At 42.7% G+C, this 21,683-nt stretch overlaps 1 protein-coding gene across 19 annotated transcripts in view; it reads left to right on the forward strand.

Annotated features, from left to right (window-relative positions):
* Positions 1 to 21,683, forward strand: part of NRXN3 (neurexin 3) — a 1,842,793-nt gene that overhangs the window by 1,413,267 nt on the left and 407,843 nt on the right. For all 19 annotated transcript variants that reach the window (XR_009601311.1, XR_006060480.1, XM_060418434.1 and 16 more), the window contains one exon: positions 1,558 to 1,739. Coding sequence is in view for 17 of the 19 variants with exons in the window: in XM_060418434.1 (XP_060274417.1) it covers positions 1,558 to 1,739 (182 nt within the window). In the remaining 2 variants the exon portion in view is untranslated. The remainder of the gene's footprint in view (positions 1 to 1,557; positions 1,740 to 21,683) is intronic.

Consider the following 21,683-nt stretch of genomic DNA (forward strand, 5'->3'; position numbering starts at 1 on the left):
CACAGATGGAGAGATATTAAGGGTAAATCATTATATCCACATTTCTAATTTTAAGAAGCTTTGAGGGTGTTTGTGGATGATAAGGAGCAAACATTGTTATGCATGCAGAATTAAACATAAACTTTCCATACCCCAATCCTCAAATCTCCAGATGAGTGTGGAGGGCTTTTTCACACCCCCATCCCCTAAGAATTGAGAAAGTCATAAAAGGAAAATAATGTTATGCTACATGTAATACACAAACTGAGCACACTGGAGCAACTAGAATAGTGACCTTTCAAAGAGGACAAATTAAATTCTATATGCCTCAGAATACAATGTGGCTTAAAGCTTTAGAAAAGGATAAGATATGACATATACTCCTAATTCTAGCCTCATAGCAGCTTACTCTGTTATTTCTGAACAGGCTGCATAACTCATTTCTTCTTCAAACAACATCATTCAACCCAATATTCTCTGTAAACTGAATGTAGACCCATGCTGGGGATTTTTAGAAAATTCGAGAGATATAGGAATGCTTGTCTCATGGTGCTTTAAAACAGTTTCAAGGATTGGACTATGATCAGTGGGAAACACACAAGAAAACCTGGTGCCAAATGGCCTCTGAACTTTGAGATGAATGGCATATGGAATTACTCACTATGGGTAACATACATACAGCCATGAAAACTATAATGATATAGCTGTTTTGGCTACCAAATCTGCATACTTTTTCCCAAATTCTGATTTTAAAACTTGTTTTTAAAAGTAGACCTTTGAAATGTATGAGATGTAAGTATTTTCCTTATTTTTCTTCCTCTTTTTTCCTAAATATTTTTCAATTAATATATTCTTACTGACCCTTGGGTTTATAAATTATAAAAACTAAAACACAAGTAAATATTAAAAACACCATTGAATCCACTAGTCGTAGTGAATGCTGCTTGTCATCAAAATTCATTCAACTGAATTTTTTTTTTCCATGTCTCCTGTATCTTCTTTTCGAAATTTAGTTTGGAAAGGAGTCAGAAACATCTGGTTTACTGGTATTCTGTCACAGCTAGGGGGAAAAATATCGAGTTAATTTTTTAAAGGCCTCTGCAATTAATGTTTATCATCTTTTACATAGCAACGTAAGAGTGAAATAGACAAATGCGTTGAGTCAGGTAACTCGGTTTTCTCAGGCTTTCCTTTCTGAGAGGGTGGCTGAAGGTTCCTTTCTTGTGCTGTCCTGGCTGAGATGCAAGATGAAATAGTTGTTTGTCCCAGGGTAGCAGAGCTCTCAGACATAGCGTGCTATATCCGTCCTCTGCCCTCGTTCAGCAGGACCTGGAGACGCGAGGACCGTCTCTCGCTAGCATCTGCTTTGTGATTAACTCATTTCGCCTGCCTCTTTAAATTGGGGTGACGGCGTCTTCTGAGTCCCCTGCATCACATCCCTCTTGGTCTCCGGATTTGGGCACGTGAAGGCCGTCGTACTCGTGCTCCATGGCTCTCTGTGCAGAGTCTCCGCAGGGTAACCACAGCTGGCGAGAAGCCCTGCAGGGTCCTCACGCTCCTCTCTCCTTGCTTTCGCAGCTGGCGCCACGTACATCTTCGGGAAGAGCGGAGGCCTCATCCTCTATACCTGGCCGGCCAACGACAGGCCCAGCACACGCTCCGACCGCCTGGCCGTGGGTTTCAGCACAACCGTGAAGGATGGCATTCTGGTGCGCATCGACAGCGCCCCGGGCCTCGGAGACTTCCTCCAGCTTCACATCGTGAGTACCGGGCTGGGCCCGGATTCTCTTGTCTTCCTGCTGGTCTGAGTAAGTGAGCCAAATAACTGCCTTGGAACATTCTAGGCTGACGCGACACCGGAGCACGCATTTATATCCTTGCCTCGGTGTGTTGGAGCCACACCTAAGGGGTGCTTTGTGTTAAGCCTCATTTACCCCCCTTGGATGTGAACCGTGATGGCCAGAGGGTGCCTCGGGAATAGAAAATATAAAACTCATCCTGCCCAGACTCCCTCCCCTACTGTGTGGCTTGGCTGTGAGACGTTTAGCAGACCACTTAGGTGTAAATTGGAGAAGGAAATGGCAACCCACTGCAATCCTCTTGCCTGAAAAATTCCATGGATGAAGGAGCCTGGTGGGCCACAGTCCATGGGGTCACAAAGGGTGGGACATGACTGAGCCACTTCGCTTCCACGTAGGTGTGAATAAGAGACTGACCAGGTACGGCTCATCTTAACCCAGTGCAAGTGGCAAGGCCATCGTGACTGTCAGTGACCTCCTACGTTTGGCAGTCAGCCAAGGTTTTCTCCAGAGAAGGGGTCCCCAACCTCCACGCCAGGGACTGGTACCTCCCGTCAGATCAGCAGCAGTGTTAGGTCAGAAATAAAGTGCACAACGAAGGTAGTGCCTTTGAATCACCCTGAAACCACCCCGACCCCACTCCTTGGAGAAATTGTCTTCCATAAAACTGGTCCCTGGTGCCAAGAAGGTGAAGGGCCAAATAGAATATTTGGGGCTTTTCGGGTCATGCGGTCTCTGACGTAGCTACTCAACTCTGCCATTGTTAATGTGAAAGCAGCCACAGTCAATCCATCATTAAAGAACTGTGCGTGATTATATTGCAATAAAAATATATTTATAAAAACAGTCTGCAGGCTGTGCTTGGGCAACCTCTGCCCAAGCCCACAGGCTTTCTAGTAGAGATGTGAAGAACAAATGGTAAAAACTGAGGCCACAGTGGGTGGGGCAAACAGAAGCAACGCAATGGCCAGGAGTTGGTGTATGCGTGCGTCGTATATATCCGATGTTTTGCTTGTATATGTAAGCCCAATAAGACTGCACCCTCACTCACTGCAGATCATTAAGAACACAGTGCAATTCAAAGAAATTAAAATGATTTGGAGGGAAAAATTACTTCGTTATGAGGATAGAAAATATTTTTATAGCAACAATTAACCCATTTTATCACCTGTGAGTCTGCAGTTAGGAAAGTAGGCTAGAGAAGGATATGATTCTCATCCATAAGTACCCAAAGTGCAGCCACCAAGAGCAAAGAGAGGAATTGCTCTCATTAGTTAGCAATGACAAGGCTAGAAAGAATGGATTTAATTTGGAGCAATAAGAATTCAGTTTAAATAGCAGGGGGGATAAAGCAGTTAAGAAGAAAAGGCAACTGGGGATTATCACCAACCTCCAAAAAGGAGGAAAAGGGACGTTTCTTGGTAATCTTTGAATGTGAGTTTTGCTAACGTGCACATCTACTGAGGCACGTGGGGTTAGATTTCATTGCTGGGCCCCGGGGTGGTGGTAGCCGGCTGGAACCATACAGCAAGCTCAGCCCTGGAAACAGTGCCCCTCCCCAGCACCTGCTCTTTCAGCAGGCCTTGGAAAGAGAAGCAGCTGGAAGGAAAAGGCTTGAGCTGGAAGCCTGTCTGATCTCAGGGTGAGCCAGAACAAGCCAAGACTCTGCTCAGAAAGGCAGAGAGGCACTGGTTAGAAACAATCAGCTTCAAAATGCAGAAGAGGGGTCTTGAAGAGAGCTGTGAACCTTTAACACTTCCTCAGATGCTTCAGGGACCATATGGTACTCTAAGCCTGAGCTCAAGCCTTTTAAAAAGCCACGCCAAGGAGCACAGAGAAACATAGCTATAGTTAGTACAGTTTATCTTTATTTGGCCTCTAAGAACTACCATAATTTACAAAACTGTGAGATTTATGCTGCATATAACTTAATGACTATTTCATGGCAGCTATAACTGGGCTATTATTACCAGTTCACTTGCATTTTCACAGTGATTTATCTTCTTTTTTTAATTCAGTGTGACTTACTAAGAAAAATGTGATTTGGCACAGCCATGAGCATCCTTTTAGAGTCCAATAATGTGCTACCGGTTTATCCATTTCTTCCCATTTGTGTTTTGTAAAGCAGTTCCACTTTCAGGAGAAACATCTTCTTATTTTCTGGTAGTTTACTTGGAATTGGCAGCATTTTCATAAAACAGATATGAGGATCCTGGGAACTTCTAGGGAGAACCAAAGCATTCCATTTTGACTCTTTTTTAAAAGGAAACATACAAGAAATTTTACATCAAAATGTGTAGAGCTCCCTTGGGCATTGTGAACTTATTCCCATGATGTTCTCGTTGCTTAAACATTCTGGGAACTTCCAACAGATTCTCCTTCAGAGCTTGGGTTAGGAAATGCCATCTGGCATTTTTCAAGAAAAGAAAAAGAGACCCTATGATGTGAAGAAGCCACACCATTCTGGAATGGACCTGACATATCTCTGGCTTTCTGGAGCATGGGACCCCTTCATTGGTGTAGTCATTTCAAATTATCTTCTGTTCACTGGGGCAATATCTCTGGTGTCTGCTAGAGACAGAAAGTGTATGTGATGGTACTCCAATAAAAAGGTGCCTATAAGGACAGGCTGCAGATTGTACATCAGTGACCACTGCCCTAGACTGGCCAAATGTCCTCAGATAAAAAGAACATGTGACTAAAACCTGATGTCACAGTAGGCAGAGGAAAGGGACGGTTCCTTCCTATAGTGGAGAGAAGGTCAAAGAACTTGACAAAATCCAGCGTCTTGCTTTGGACACTGACGTAGCTGCATCAGGAAAATGAAGCCACAGATGCCTACTAGATAATTCTATGTGGTTTTCACTATCTGTCAAACATGGATTTGTTTATTAAACACAGTCAGTTTCCTTGTACTAGAGAAAATTACTCAGAAAGGAATGTAAGGGCCATTACTAAGAGTGGAAACGGTTGGAGAGGAAGCAAAGGATTTCATTCCCCCTTGCAGGGCCCCTTGGAGAAGAGAACCAGTGAAAGCAATGACAGGTGTGAAGAGGACGTGAAGGCAGGGTGAATCCTGGGGCAAGGAAAAACACAATCAAGTGGGCGTGAGCAAGAGAGGACACATTTGCCCACAGATGGGCTCTGGCCAGGGTCATCTGTGGGCAGAGCTGTGTTCTTCGAGTGTGGGTGTTAATTGTGGAAACAACCAGAAGTGCCTTGCTGCTACTCCTGAGTGGTTGTCAAGCTAATACATTGCTCAGAAAAAAAGTATAAACTCTGAAATTAGCGTGTGTGTGCACGCACACACACATGCAAGAGAGAGAGAGAGACATGAAGGGAGAGGTTGAGAACTGGTGTTTCGTAAATTGCTGCAAAAGGCAATTCCTAGGAATTCCTGACTTTTTGAGCAGTGGTAACACAGTGTTTGGGAGAAGCCCTTTTTACCCCCGACTTAACCTACCTGAGGGAAGAGAAAATTCTTTCCCAAGAACACTGGGGAATCTGACTCCAGGGTGAGCAACCACTCTCTAAAACAAGACTTGCCTGTTGTCAAGACCCCAGAGCTGGAATGTAGAGAATGTCATCCTGCATGCCAGCTCTGAGTCCTACTCCCTCCATGCAAGTTTTGCACTGGGAGGATTTGGGAGAATAGAAGGCAAATAAAGCAAGTGAAAGTGCGGGCTTCCATCAGCCTTGTCTGCCACCTGTATGGAAGCGGGGCTGTAAGGACTGAAGTCGGCTGCCCATTCATTCTACTTCCTCTAGGCTTCACAGCCTTCTTCACAAGCTTGAAGTCTCCCATATCTCTTCCTTTGCTATCCTAAAGTCACCACACCTAAAAAACTCCTTGGAGAAGGAGGTATCTTTTTCAGCTCATATTCCCCTGGAGGCCCTTGAGTCATTGACTAATTAGTCAGTCTTTGTATGTTCTTTCCCCCACCAGCTTAAAGTCAACCACTCTGACAGGGTTTGAGAGCAAGTTTTAGTTAGTTCAGCCGCTCAGTTGTGTCCGACTCTTTGCGACCCCATGGACTGCTGCATGCCAGGCCTCCCTATCCATTACCAACTCCCGGAGTTTACTCAAACTCATGAGAGCAATAAATCAGCATGACTAATTTGGGGACATACGACGTTTGGGGGAGTGGCAGGAATTCATGGAGAGAGCTTGGTCAGAATGAAGGCTTTGGTGCCCTGGGATAAAAAGAATTGGTACAAAGAAAGGGACACCCACACAGGGCTGGGGAGGCGCTATAGGCATACCTTTTGCTCAGTTATCTGTTGTTCTTGCCAAGAGAACAGGGGCTCTTCCTTCTTGGGCTGATTTCTTTTAAACCAGACATCTTCCCACTCACCTGGGCCTCATGGTAATTAAATAGGCTTGTTGAACAAGATAAGAATTAGATCATTAAAAAAAATCAAAGAAGGCCAACAGATCAAAATAATTTAGACTGTTTGCTTCAAATTAGCTTGCATTTCTTTGTTTTTGGTTCACACATCCGTGATGTACTATTTTCTGTGTCAATTATTAACCATGATATTAATGAAATCATAGATGAGATGTGTCTTAACAAAGGTAAAAATGTCTTTGCTGAAGTGTGCGCTCATGAAATCAAATTCTATGGAGGGAGGGTCTCATAGGGCAGAGGGATTTTTACAAATCATTACTTCAAATGTAAGTTCCCTCTGTTGAAATCTATTGTTGAGAAATTAATCTGCTCAGTATTTGGAGAGAAGCCATCCGTTGTGAATGACATCTACCTCTTGACCCTGTGTCTATGGAGCTGTGTCGTGTTGCAGTCACCTCCTTCAACAACAGGGACAAAACTGAATATGACCGGAGAAAGGCTCACCATGAGGTGTTGCCATTGCTATCATGAAACTCTTGACAGCCTTCTTTCACCACCTGCAAAACAGAAGGATGGAGAGGATCGGACAACAATCAGCTTCTCTTTACGTAGTTAATGCAGGGTGTAAAAAAGGCATCCTATTAATTTTCTTCTCTCTGTGTGTAATTTACAGTAAATCCTCTTGGATTCATTTTTTAATTATGAGCCTTTCAGGAACAGTGAAAATTTATGTGTCAGGGCACCTGTTTTGTTTGACAAGAATCTATAACCTTCCCCGACTGTTTCCTTCCTGACTTACAATGTAGACACTTACATAAAACAAAGGAGTAGAGAAAAGGTTATTGTTCACATCGACCCCCTTTTCGTAAGGGCATAGTGTTCTCTTTCCAACACCCCTGCCAAAAAAAAAGAAAAGACTGATGGTATTCTCTTATTGTCAAGTTTGGGAAATCAGATATTTATTAAGTTTGGCTTGTATAGTATTGTTTTTCCATAATTTATAGCACTTGAAGAGACTCCTAGAGAAAAAAAGGGAGCAGAGCTGAATTATGATAAATGGTGTGTTGCTCACATCTATTGCATCTATAAATTGCTGGCTCGGATGTTTCACTTGGCTGTCTGTGTGTGAGATACTCGCAGTAAACCAGCAATCTCTGGGTTGGTCCTCAGTGAAGTTAGCTTACGTTCAACTCTGGATTTGGCCAGTGGCAGAAGTGGATTGGGTTCAGGCACAGCACATGGGGGAATCTGCAGAGGAATCCAGAGGAGTGTTGGCGTTCAAGACTGGTAACAGAAGTCAAGAGAAAAAGAACAGGGAAACAACAAAAGTAACCACCAGATGCGATTGCACTTCCCGCAGAGTGCTGCGCACTGCAGGCTGGCTCTGTTTTTCCTTTAGCTGCTATTTGTTCTTAGTGAGAAAGGCCTCTTCGGGTTTTCTAGGCTTAGGAGCTTTTCCAGATCATTAGCCACTTCTGTGGAGAGGGCCTGCTGGGGCCCCTCTCTGCAGCTCCCAGCTTAGCTGTTCCGTCCCGGCAGAGTTGGAGGAGAAGGTGGGAGAAGGGAGTGGTGAGGGGTTTTGATGGAGTGACTGCTTATGTAAGCTGAACCAGAGGCAGCACCTGCATGCAAGCTGTGTGTGTTTGCTCAGATCTTTGCTCTTCCCAAGATATTTTGATCTAAATCTGTTGACTTCGATTCCACGCTTGGTGTTGAAAGGCAGAATGCCGTAGTAGAAAAATGTGCTTAATTTGTGGTTGGAAGACTTGGATTTGAGTCTCATTTCTGTCTGTATCCAGTGAGCTACTTGGCTTTCAGCAAGTCGCTCCACTGCTTTGAGCCTCTCCTTTCTCTTCTTTAAAATGGGCTCCAAAAAAGATGACCTCATATGATTTTCCTGGGGCTCAGACGAAATAAAGTTTTCAGAAGTTGTTATTGGTGAAGGACTGCATGAAAAGAGAAGGATACTTTTCTTGATGAAATATCTAGCAAGTGATGACTTCATTGGAGGAAAAAAAAAAACCAGTGAAAGGAAGTGTTTTATCATGAAAAGCAGAATTTCATTTTAAGTGTTTTTGAAGTCACCGGAGACAGTTTCTGCAAGCAAATTCGTATTTTATCTGATCAAAAGCAAATTTTTGAATTAATCACATCTACAGTTGAGACTTTGGAGGGTCCTGTTGGCATGCAGTGAAGAGCCCAGTTCCAGCTGAGCGAGTCCTGGTTGAGTCAATAGACTGAGTAGACCCCTGCAGCATCCTCAGTGTCTCACTGTAGGTTATGATGTCCCTACAGTGTCACGAGGCGATGCGCTGTGCTTCCACTGTCCTTAATGTTCCAAAGGGCTCTATACTCATCTGTGAAATCATGGGCCCTCCTGCCCCAGAGTTCCTTCTTCAGTTGTACGAAGCACAGCTCAGCTTGCAAAAAGAAGAATATGGAGGAGGAGGTGGTGGTCGTGATCCCAGGGGTGGAGGAGTGTGGGGGAGGAGGAGCAGGGAAGGAGGGAGGAGGAGAAACCAACAGTAACAACGAGCAGGACCGTCAAGGGAGCCAAATCTTCCCAGACGAGGATGGTGTGAAAGTGGTTTGAAACCCACCATGGGCATCAGATAAAGACCTAGAGGGCTTGGCCCTATTCTTGGGCATCAATAGGGCCCAGAAAAGGTCATGGCTGGAAAGAACATCCCAGTGTGGGTCTAGCCGGATTGAGCAGAGATGAGTAGCTGCTGCTGTCAAGGAAACTGGAAACGTAAAGGCACATATACAGATAAAAGCATTTCAAAGACTTTTGGTCGTCAAACCTAAAAGAAAAATGAATGATAAATTTAGTGTGCAGGTGAAATGTATAGTAGTATAGCTGGAAAAATTGAGTTGACAATGCATGTGGAGAATATTTTATAGCTGGGAGACAGTTATGAGAAGCGAGGCCAAATGACCATATCTTTCTCATTTATCACTGACACCACTGACACTTTGTTAACTGATGGCAGTCCTATTTCAGAATCATCGATGCATATATATAATATAAATTTAGAAAAGTCAGAATGAAGAGGGTTTAGCTCCTGAGTGACATTCTTTATATGTGAATTGAGTGTCTTTTACGTACCATGCTAATTGCTATGTTTGGGGAATTCTGTGATCAACCTTGACTCACATAGAGCTAATGGACTTGAAAGAACATGGTAATTAAAATATGAGAAAGTAGGTTTTCTACACATTTAGGAGATAATGTAAATACAACTCTTACTATATAGCTCCTGGCATATAGTGCATTTTCAGTTATGGATAGCTTTGGATATTATTGGTACTTTTTTATTCAATTAACATTTTTTTAAACTCAGAAAACAATATAATTTCCTAACTAATAGATAGACTTTTAACCAGATCTTTGAGAGTCCAACTTAACTAATATAAAATTCTAAGGAAGCATCAAGATATTGCTGATTTAAAACCAACCTGGTGGCATATATCCTAGATTATTGCAGTTATCAAATACTGAACAAGTTCTGAATAGCAGAGGCTTTTCTGACAGATGAATGCCAAGTGCAGCAAGCAGGCAAACCCTAGGCACCACGCAGTGAGTGCTGGGGCTCGTATGACTTAATGGCAGCCCTACCTTAACACCATCATTCAGATGAATTATCTCATTGACCCACCGCTTACACTGTTACTAGTCATTACTTCTGGAGTATTGTTCGGTGCACCAGGGCAAGAAATAACTCACTGACTCCCTGAAGCTATAGATGATGGATTTTGGCTCCCTGGCTGCATTGAGAAGGCACGGAGCTCAGCATATTGATTGGGGAATTCATTAGCCACCCACCCCATAACATCATGTGCTTAGATCCTGATGCTGTCACCGGGGCTGTTTCTTCTTGTTAGTGCTTCCCTGATAGATGGCAGAGGGGACTGTACGACTGCATTAGCCTCAAAGATGGTACTGACAGCTAGACCTGTCATTTCTCAGCCTGAGATGACGCCTTTGGAACCTAGAATCACTTAAAGACATTTAGATAAGCCCTGCTGATCGACCAAACTAACCTTCATCCCGAAGTCAGTTCATACTCAGGATGAGAGGAGATGACCGGCAATTAAAATGTTTCCTATTCTATTCTTGACTCCTTAGTTAACCTCTTTTAATTCAGTTTATTTTTCTGCTCCATTGTCTATAAGATGGCAGGTAATTTAATGGCATAGATGACTGTTTCCTACATTTATTTCGGACTGTGTCTTTAGAGTTCACCTTACATGGCTCCCATTCCCGTCACTCACCACAAATACTGACGGACAAAGTACCAGGTACTAGACACTGTGCCAAGTCTGTTTATTTTATTATGAGCTCACAACTACTCAGTGAGGCAGTCACTATTAATATCCTCACTTCATAAATGAGGCAACTAATGGTTAATGAAGCTAGAGAATTTTCCCAAAATTAGCACTGCTAATTAATGGCTGAGCAGGCATTCAGATCCAGTTCTGATTCTTAATTACTATTACGGCCCTAATGAAAGTTTCAGAGTAGAAAGTGTAGCGGTGATCATTTTAATTCAACACATATTTACGAAATGGCAGTTTATTTGGAGTTGGTGGAGGTGTGAAACATGCAAGGAAGGACATAAAGACTGTACACACAGCTCTGTTTTAAGGGAAGATGGGCAGTATACCAAGGAAGGTAAGAATACTACTGGTTATAGACACTGAAGAAATGTGCATGGACAGGGTGGGTCAGATTTTGGCTGGTGGAATCTGGAGAGGGAACATGCCAAATGAAGATACGAGCATGAGTGTGACCTCAAAGGAAGAGAATGCAAGCTGTATTCTCAAATTAGGTATACAGTCTGTCCACAATAAATGACTTGAGGCAATGGGCAGACAGTGGAATGGCAGAAAGATTCCATGTTTTAGAGGCAGCTGGTCTATGATTCAAAAATATAGCTTTGCTTCCAGCTAGCTCTATGTCCTTGGTGAATTATTTGACATCTCTGGAGGGCATGGCAATCCACTCCATTATTCTTGCCTGGAGAATCCCATGGACAGAAGAGCCTGGCTGGCTACAGTCCATAGGATCGCAAAGAATCAGACATGACTTCACACACACACACACATAAAATAATAATACTACTTGGCAAATCTGTGTAAAGATTTATAATAATGTGTAAAAATGTTTCATGAGTCTTTTCTGGTCCACCGTAGATGCTAAACTAATGAAAGAAATGTTTTAAGTTTATTATTATTTTTTTCTTTCCAGGTATTTTAGGCCTGTAGTGGGGAGAACCTGTAATGGGGAGAATTTGAATGCCATATTGACAGATTGGTTCTGAAAGCAGTGAGAAACCCTTTTGAAAGTTTTTCAGTAGAAGACAAAATCCCCAAGGCTTAATTTTTGGGAAGGTTATTTTGGCTCTGTTGAAATAATATTTTTCAGTGGGTTTTAGGAAAATCGATACCTGGAGATTGTTCAAGTGGTCTAGGAAAAAGTTTTAAAGGATTTCTTCTATGATGATGATAATATGAAGGGAATGAGGATGAAACGAAAGGACATTTCCCAGATAGAATCAGTGGGTATCGCTAGCTGGTTGGATGAAAAAAAGAGAGTGAGAAATAAGGCATCTCTGTACTGGGAAGGTTGTGATTTCAACAGCAATAAAAGAGGGGGACATGTTAAACAATAGATTTTAGGATAAAATCATAGTTTGACTTGGTTTTGCAAATATAAAGCATCCAGGAGTCCATCTGCAGAGCTTCCCAATAGGAAACATGTGATAAATCCAGATGAGGGAGAGGACCTAGACAGAGGGACTTGGGGGTTCTGTCTGGCAGTGACGGTGGAGACTCTGAGGACTGCTAAGATCTCTAAGATGATAAGTAAGTGGGAACTTGGGAAATATATACCTACCTTTACAAGATGAAGAAGGAAAAGGAAGGAAGCTAAGAAAGAAAAGGTTAGGGGTTCAGGGAAGACCTAGGTAGGGAGATTTTATAGAAGTCAAAAGGCTTGGGAGAGGTTTTCAAAGCCAAATAATTCTAGAACTCTTTTCTTTTCCCCCCATATATTTAGTCAAACCTCTGTCATTTGAAATCACTTTGTGGCCATCTTCTTCGCCTTTCTCCTTATTTTTCACAGCATTTAACGTTTGTTACTCTGGCCCTCTCATCAGTCATTTCGTGTTCCTCCTGGTAGTTGTCATAAGCGTGACTAACTCAGAGCCAGAAGACAGGGTCTGGTCCTGGCTCTGTCACCAACTAGCAGGCATCTCAACTGGGTGGTAGAGATAGAGATAGTGCCAACCTCAGAATGGTAGACAAGGTCACTTGAGAGAATGCTTGTGAGTGTGCCCGGTTACCATTGAAATACTTACAAAATGAAATAAGATCATTTCCATAGTAATATTGTTATGCATACCACCTGCTTGGGGCTTCTCCAGTGGCTCAGCAGTAAAGAATTTGCCTGCAAGGCAGGATACATGGGTTCCATCTCTTGGTTGGGAAGACCCCCCCGGAGAAGGAAATGGCAACCCACTCCAGGATTCTTGCCTGGGAAATCCCATGGACTGTAGGGCTACAGTCCATGGGGTCACAGAGAGTGGTACACAACTTAGCAACTAAACACACAGTCTACCCACTCGAGCTCTTGATGCCTAAGAGTTTGTGGCTGGAAACCTATGCATGAAACCTATAAGAGGTTAAAATGGTTATGGTTGTAGTTTTCAATAGGAAGGTTAACAACCAGGCAGATGGGGGTCAGAGTCAAAATGAGGATTGACCCACTGCCAGATCCCATGGCCTCCTGTCCTCCTCAGAGGGTGTGCATCTCTCAAACCTTGGCTCTAATCCCTTGTAACATCACTTTAGGGAATGCTGTTTGGATTTAAGGTCATACTACCATTCCCTTGTTTGGGAACGCATGTAAGAATTAAAGATTTTAAAATTAAAAAAATAAAAATAAAAAAAAAAGAAATCCCCTGATCCTGGTGATCACCATGTGTAGTGAAACATGGAATCTGATTACCCTGATCGTTATCTTAGCTTGGGTGGCTAGTGAAGCATAAAATTATCCAGCCCTTTTTAAAATGCAAGCAGTGGTACTTAGGTTCACTAAACCTTGTTGGAAATGAACTCCACCAGTTGACTTTCTGCGACTGCAAACTAATGTTCTGACCGGATGACATGCATGGTTTTGTAATCCCTTCTGTGTTTACTGTTTTATTTATTGTCCAGACAGCATGCCTGGCACTTTGTGTATGTCAGCTCATTTACTTCTTGCAACACTGTCAAGTTGGTGAGATTACTTCTATTTTAGCGATTAAGAAACTAAGGCTCAGAGGATTAAATAACCATTGTCCGCAGCATTAGGGGAAGGAAAGAAGAGTAAATGTTGGTATGTTCTATTCTGACGTCATGCATAGTGCTTTCAAGAATTACCGATTCAGTACTGAGGTTAGATGTGGTAAATTTGGCAGAATTTACCTGTGACTTTTTTATTTTTTTCAGTCCACGTGGTCAACAATGGTAAACAGAAATGGACGGATGGAGCACAGTATTTTGCCTAAAGCAGAATACCTAATTGGAACTATGTCACTTTATTTTTTAATTTAAAGAAATTCTTCATTTTAGATTGCATTTTATTGCTTCCCAGTATTTTCTTTTTATCTCAACAACATAAGGTACCTACTTATCCCCAAACTGCTTTCTTTAATACCCCTATGCAAAATGGGCTTGAAAACCAATCTGAGGTTTTTGCACGCAATATGGTGGACCATGAGATTCAAAGGTGACTTTTGTTGTTAAATTTTAACAAAAATTCTCTCAAATGTAGTCTATCTGAACAGAGATTATTGGCTAAATGCCTTCATGTGTTTCAATATATGATAAATACCCTATTATCTAAGTCTTCAAATATTCTTATGTGAAAACTGTAAATGATCTCAAATAATATAGAAACACACATAGTCTCTCTTCAGTCAGTGTTTAATTGCATGTATTTCTAATTTAAAACCAAATATGAACGTATTTGCAGCAACCTTGGGCTATCATCCACTGGCCTTTTAGTTTCTAATGTCTAGTGGTAGAGTGTAGTTAAAAACTTGAAAGGTAGACTTTTTCACTGGAAATCATATTTCTTGAAGTAGGAGCAGATTCCCTTCAATTTGCACCTGACTTGATGCCTAATCCCTGAGGTTGGCAGGCTTTTGTGTTTGCTACTTACATCAGCGATGCTAGAGTGGGTTTTGTTGCGTGTCTAAACAGCTGAGTTTAGTGCAACACTGAAGCTCGAAAGAAGAAAATGAGTTTGGGGTGATGTGTTTCCCAGAACACAGTGCACAATGGGGGAGGGTCTTGGACTATTCACAAAGCGCAGCTATTAAAAAAAAAAAAAAAGACAAAAATCTCCCAGAGGTTTGATTGGGAAGGTGTATGGGGGCATATAGTGAGACGTATGATATGACAAACTTAGTTTTAGATGAGAGGCAGGTGAGAGAATTTTCAAGTTAAAATTAACCAGACAGGTGAAAATTAGCAAACTAGTGAATAACAGTTTATTTATTTATTTATTTATTTTGACCACCTCCCACTACATGCCAGGTAAGTTCTAGGTGCTAGGAATACAAGAGTGAATCCAAATAGTCAAACCCACTGTCCTGGTGGAGCTTACATTCTGGTGGAGCAGTCCTCCGTGGGTACAAGCATTCGGAACCTAAGTTCTGCAGAGCTTTGTGAAAGCCTGAGGTCATCTATATTTAATTGAGTAAAGCTGAAACTCCAGTACTTTGGCCACCTCATGCGAAGAGTTGACTCATTGAAAAAGACTCTGATGCTGGGAGGGACTGGGTGGGAGCAGGAGGAGAAGGGGACGACAGAGGATGAGATGGCTGGATGGCATCACCGACTCGATGGACATGAGTTTGGGTGAACTCCGGCAGTTGGTGATGGACAGGGAGGCCTGGCATGCTGCAATTCATGGGGTCGCAAAGAGACGGACACGACTGAGCGACTGAATTGAACTGAACTGAACTGAAAGTACTGGGTTGGCCAAAAAGTTCATTCAGGATGTTACCAAAAAAACACCCAAACAAACTTTTTGGCCAACCCGATATTAACAAGCAGGCAAATCCGTCCAAACTTTTCTTTCCATCTGTATACTTTTCTCTATTTTCCAAATCTTCAGATGAACCTCCCTTACTTTTACAATCAAAACAGAGCAAAGGACCCTCCTACCAGCTGGGGGCTTTACTGTGACCACCACAAAGGCCACTCTGGTTTGTTTTCAGTACCAAAAGGAAACAAAAAGAATACCATCTTCACCCCCAGTTTCTGTTCCTTATTCTTTGAAATGATTGTGATTGTTCCTGTCATTTTGTTTAATAATGGTACAGGATGCCTTTAGAACACCCACCAAAATTTCACAGACAGCAGATTGCTAGAGGTATCCATGTAGCACTAACTGAGAAAAAAGAAAGTTGAAAACCAAACTCAACCAAAGGAAAACCCACCCTCCCCAGAGACAGACCACATCACTGTCCAAGTCTATAGACTGTGAGGTCTGCACTTTGACCCAAAGCTTCCCCTCCCTCACCCCAGGCATTTGCAAGATCACCCCCTGTGTTGACAATATCAGCACAAATGAGATTTTTCCCTTCCCTTAACTGAATGCTCCAGGGAACAGAACGGAACCACATGTTTCCCTTTGATTCACACCCAAACACTACAAAACACAGAGTGTGCGCTTCCTCCTTCAAGCTGTGTGTGTGCGTTAAACACATGCAAACATTGGACTGAGACGCAGACACAGTAAGTCAGCTCTGGAGAAAACCATAGAAGTCTTTTTTTTTCCCTTTCTTTAACTCTTCATCTTTTATTTGAGCTAAATCTTTGCCAGTTTCACCGAACATTGTTTTACAAGGATTCTTCAAAGAACAGTTAAATTTGATCCATCTGAAGTTGACTATAACATAACAGGCCCCCTTTTGGAACTGAGAACTTACCATTATCTCTCTGCCTGTAAATTACTATCAATTTTGTAATAAACAGAACCAAGAAAATACCCACATTTATATAATTGATTTGAAAGAACATAGAAGGCAACTTGAGCAAGTTTTCCCTGTGTTTCCACAAATTGCTTGTTAAAAGTGAGTGTTTGTATGGAGATTCCTTAAAAAACTAGGAATAAAACTGCCATATGACACAGCAATCCCACTACTGGCATATACCCTGAGAAAACCGTAGTTCAGAAAGATGACATGTGCCCCGGCGTTCATTGCAGCAATTTGTACGATAGCCAGGACATGGAAGCAACCTAGCTGTTCACCAACAGATGAATGGATAAAGCTGTGGCACATATACACAATGGGATATTAGGGGCTTCCCTGGTGGCTCAGAGGTTAAAGCGTCTGCCTGCAATGTGGGAGACCTGGGTTCAAGCCCTGGGTCAGGAAGATCCCCTGGAGAAGGAAATGGCAACCCACTCCAGTATTCTTGCCTGGAGAATCCCATGGACAGAGGAGCCTGGTAGGCTGCGGTACAGAGGAGCCTGGTAGGCTGCGGTCCATGGGAGACTGAGCGACTTCACTTTCACGCATTGGAGAAGGAAATGGCAACCCACTCCAGCGTTCCTGCCTGGAGAGTCCCAGGGACTGGGGAATCTGGTGGGCTTCCGTCTATGGGGTCGCACAGAGTCAGACACGACTGAAGCAACTTAGCAGCAGCAGCACATATATATGGAATCTAGAAAAATGGTCCTGACAAGCCTATTTGCGGGGCAGGAATGGAGACACAGATGTAGGAAAAGGACTTGTAGACACAGTGTGGGAAGGAGAAGGTGGGTCAAATTGAGAGAGTAGCATTGAAATGTGTACCTTACCATGTGTAAAGTAGCTAGCTAGTGGGAAATTGCTATATAACACAAGGACCTCAGCCTGGTGCTCTGTGATGGTCTAGATGGGTGAGATGGGGCAGGCAGGGTTAGAAGCGAGACTGAAGAGGGAGAGGATATATCTGTGTACATCTAGCTGATTCTCATGGTTGTATGGCAGAAACCAACACAGCAATGTAAAGCAATTATCTTCTAGTTGAAAAAAAATAAAAGTGAGTATTTGGTATAATAAGTAGTATATTAACAAAAGATTGTCCTAGGGTATAAACCCCAAGTCAGGCAGGAAGACCAAACTTCTCTTTGTGGCATGAAGATTGAGCTCTCGTGTCTCTCTCCAGGAGAATAATTGATGGTGCCAAATAGCGAGAGCTAAGGCTAAATTCTGTGCATGTGGTTGTATGTGACATTAGCTATTCAGGTTTTCTGTGACATCTCAATGCTACAGAAACCAAAATCAAAGGACTGAGACAAAATGTTTCATTTCACACAGTAGGACAAGTGAATGAGTGTGTGTGTGTGTGTGTGTGTGTGTGTGTGTGTGTGTGTGTGTGTGTGTGTGTGTATTTTAAAGCCTAAACAGAACAATACTGTTCTGTGAACTCCAATTCACCTGCTGGCTGCCTAGATTCACCCTGTAACCTTGAACTTCGAGTTGCTAGATTTGGGAAACATAGCCTTGTTTTTCTCCCAGCACCTTCTGGAAGCAAACTTCTGTGAAGTCACTGTGGGTTTCCATAAGAAGCCATGGTTCTACCCCCTTCTGCCTTCAGGGTAGTTGAAGATTTGATTCCCTTTAAGAGGGACTTTCTGCCATTCACAGTGACCACCAGCAAGGCAGGAGGTCAGGATCCAGGTCAGCACACGAGATTCCTGAGTGTATGCAGGGCAGCCGCTTGGGGACATCTAAAATGGAGCTGTTGCAGCTGCCCTGGCACCTCCTTCCGTCCTGGGTTCGCTGGACCGACGAGCAAAAATGAAATCTTTCCTTCCTTTGATCTCCTCGGTATTTGGCAGCCCTGTGCAAACCAGCCCGCTTCCTCTGCTTAGTTCCAGCTTCATTCCTGTTTCTGGTTCCTAATCTCAGAAACCAAGGGTCTCCCTTTGTCTTCAGTGTGAGAAGTTTAGAGAATGTGCCCAGCTAGTGTCCCTTAGATCTCATCTAATAGACAAATCTGTTTCAATTCTCAGATAATTCATAAGCAATTTGGGATTACCAGTTTCTTAAAAAAAAAAAAAAAACAACTTCAGAAGGTTCAGCTGCATGGGGCGAGTGTTCTTAGGTGGCCTGGGTCAAGTGCGGACAAGCCACTGTGCCCAGTTCTCTGACATTTCCAGCCACCCCATCTCCATGCCCTTGTCACACGTATCACTCAGCTTCCTCATCCATTCCCCGACCCAGCCCGCTCCTGTGGACCCCTGATCTTGCGACTCTCCTCACACAGAAGTTGCATCAATGGTTTTGGGTCATACCTTTAGATTTAGTTAACGGTGAAGCACTGTTGGCCTGAGTATTATGTTTAAATGGCGCTCTCAAACGTTTTCATAGGCACAGCTTTTTAAAATATTTAGTTTAGAAGAGCTTTGAAGTTGACTTTTACATTACCATCCTATTCAGTTCAGTTCAGTCGCTCAGTCGTGTCCGACTCTTTGTAACCCCATGAATTGCAGCACGCCAGGCCTCCCTGTCCATCACCAACTCCCGGAGTTCATCCAGACTCAGGTCCATCGAGTCAGTGATGCCATCCAGCCATCTCATCCTCTGTCATCCCCTTCTCCTCCTGCTCCCAATCCCTCCCAGCGTCAGAGTCTTTTCCAATGAGTCAACTCTTCACATGAGGTGGAGGGTACATATTTGCCTACTCTAAGATATTCAGGGCTCCCATATATTCATATAGTTCATGTCTAAATCTGTTCTTTAGCATAACACACTCAGTGATTTTAACACAGTGGTTCAACTTAACTTGTGCTCTTTGAAGAACCTTCGCATTGAACACAGAACGGTAATTTGTCAATGAAGAGTTTATTAATTTTCCTGGGCAAAGTAGTGCGTTATTTCTAAGTTGTGACACTATATACAATATGCAGAAAATAACACATTTCCCTATGTTTTAATTCATAATTTTACAATATCAGCGTGTCAGGCTATTCATTTTGACTATTCATGCCACACAAACTATCTTCACACAGACCTTTGATTAGCTGCCTTCTCTGAAGGGGGCTGCCTTCTCTGAAGGGGGCTGCCTTCTCTGAAGGGGGCCGCCTTCCGGGGGCGCATGTCTGAGAGCTCTGAAATCTGACAGAAGAGGTGGCTTCCAACTGAGGAGCATGCTTGTTAGTCCCATGTCTTCCTCAGAGGCTTTGCCTGTCTGTATCGAAATGCCTGGCATGCTGCTTCTGGGATTGCTTTCCGCGTCCCCTTCCTCACAGAGTCAAGAACTTCTTTTTCCCTTGCTCCTGACAGTTTTACCTAAACATTTTCTTCCATTGCTTCAGGCCATTGCTCTGTCATATCATCTCTGAGACTATGAATAATCCTTTCCCTTCAATTACATTGTTACCTTTAAGGTATTTATAGGCTGTGATCTTGTCCCCCGGAGTCCTTGCTTTGTCAGACTTTTTAAATTTAGCTCTCGCCTCTCCTCTTCATATGTTTTCTCTTCCAACCTTTATAGCATTCCTTTTTTTTTTTTTTTTTTGGAGTCTATCTTTGTAGCTTCTATGATATTTCAGTATTCTCCCCCAAACTAGAGAGGTCAGAGTAACACGTCATATCCCAGGTTATTACTGTGAATATTTGATTTGGGGGAGGAAATCAAATGGGGGAAGGATTGCTTTGAAATTGAACTTAATTTATTTTGTGACTCAGAAAAATAGACCAAATGGTAGAGAAATCTATCAGGGCAACGGGTTTCCATGTATTTTAACCTATTATTAGAATAATCCTAGAAGCTTAAGGGGAAATGATGAGCTTTCTTTGAGAAAATGTTTTGCTCCCAATAGATATTTGTAGCTGTCCTTTAAAGTAAGATATTCTTTAAAAATCCAGGCTTCAATATGGTTGTGTAATAAGATTTTTTTCCCCTTAATACAGGAGCTTTTAAACCAATATTATCATTTATAATAATAATATTATTATGAATATTATAATTCCTGTCTCTGCAGTTTAAATTGAAGAAACAGCATTACACATTTAATTTTAGGAAGAAAAATCAAATTGCAACATGAACCACCTTGATTCTAGCTCTAAGTTCTAGTTCACTTCTGACAGCATTGATTAACATTTCATCAACATGGCAAATTGGGTATAGCCTCCAGGGGGTGCTGCAAATAGCAAAAGCAGATTAGCTCTCTAGTACCATGGTCTCCAAACAGTTTTGGTTGTCTCACATACTAGACAAAAAAATAACTGTGCACCACTTAAAAGTATGTTTATATTTAATGTAATGTGCACGTGTTCTAGTGTGTTGTTTCTATTACAAAACACCCAGAAATATCAGAATCGTTAAAAGATGAAGATGCGATACGTAGGTGTTCCAGTATTTCCCCCCATCACCCTAGTGAACCAAACCTGGTATCTCCCGAGGATGCTTATCCCACTTTGGAGACCACAGCCCTGGTGGGCTCTCCCTGCTGCAGAGTGAGCTTCAGTTCCCAGCAGATCCCAGTAGGAAGCCTAGAACAAACAGTGACGGGCTGGAGAGCATGTCATTGCAAACCCTCATTTTGGAGACGTAGCTACCTTTGCTCACAGAGCTGCTTAATAAGAAAGCTGGACATAAAATGCAAGCCTCGTAATTGCCAGATTTCAGTGTGTAAGGGAAAGACCAGCTTTTCTTTTGAGTTTTGGGAAAGTGGGGACTGAGCTCCAGGACGATGGAGAAGGAAAGGGTGAGTTAATAGGTTTAGTTAATGGGGAGGCACTGTTGCCTGAGTGACCTCTGCTCGCTCCTGCTTCCTACTAAGGCCTCTTCAAAGCTTTTCTGTCTTTCTGTCTCTCTTTCCAACTTGAAAGCCAAAGCTTTTGATTTCGTAGCAGACCCCTTTAAAAAGAGCACACTCGGGAGCCAGACATACTGAGTCCCGATTCTAACTCTGTTACTTAACAGTGTCACTTAATAGCTCTATGACTTCAACCAAGTGACCTAACTTCACTATGTCTGTTTCCTCATCTGTTGAAACGATGATAAAGTTCCATGTGGGCTGATGTGAGTATTAAATTAAGTGAGACATGTAAAGCCATTGCACGCTGCCTGGCCCCATCCTAAGGGTCCTTTCAGCATTAGCTGTTGTTATAGTTATCATCTTGTTAAACATTCCTTCTAAAGACATGAAGCACTTTGCCCTATATTGTTACAGTTCATTTTGTAGCATGCATCTTCCTCCCCATTTCAGACATGTACAGTGAGACCTATATGTGTGCTTATGGCCAAAGCCAATCCTGAATTCAAGGATGGACTCCCAACGTGGCATTCTATACCAAACTGCATTTCCTTTCAAGGTGAAAACAATGACTCAAACCCCTTTTAGCAGAGCAGGGGCACAGACTCCACAGTCTCCTTTTCTTCTCATCATCCAGGCATCTCCAGTCTGTGTAGGGGGAGGGATGTCTGCCCCCAGAAGTCTGCCAGGCTTGAGGATAAGGGCAGAGGCAGGGTTGAGGGTTAAAGGGGTATCAGGTCACCA

This window comes from Ovis aries, chromosome 7, assembly GCF_016772045.2.
Source record: "Ovis aries strain OAR_USU_Benz2616 breed Rambouillet chromosome 7, ARS-UI_Ramb_v3.0, whole genome shotgun sequence".
NCBI classification, from domain to species: Eukaryota; Metazoa; Chordata; class Mammalia; order Artiodactyla; family Bovidae; genus Ovis; species Ovis aries.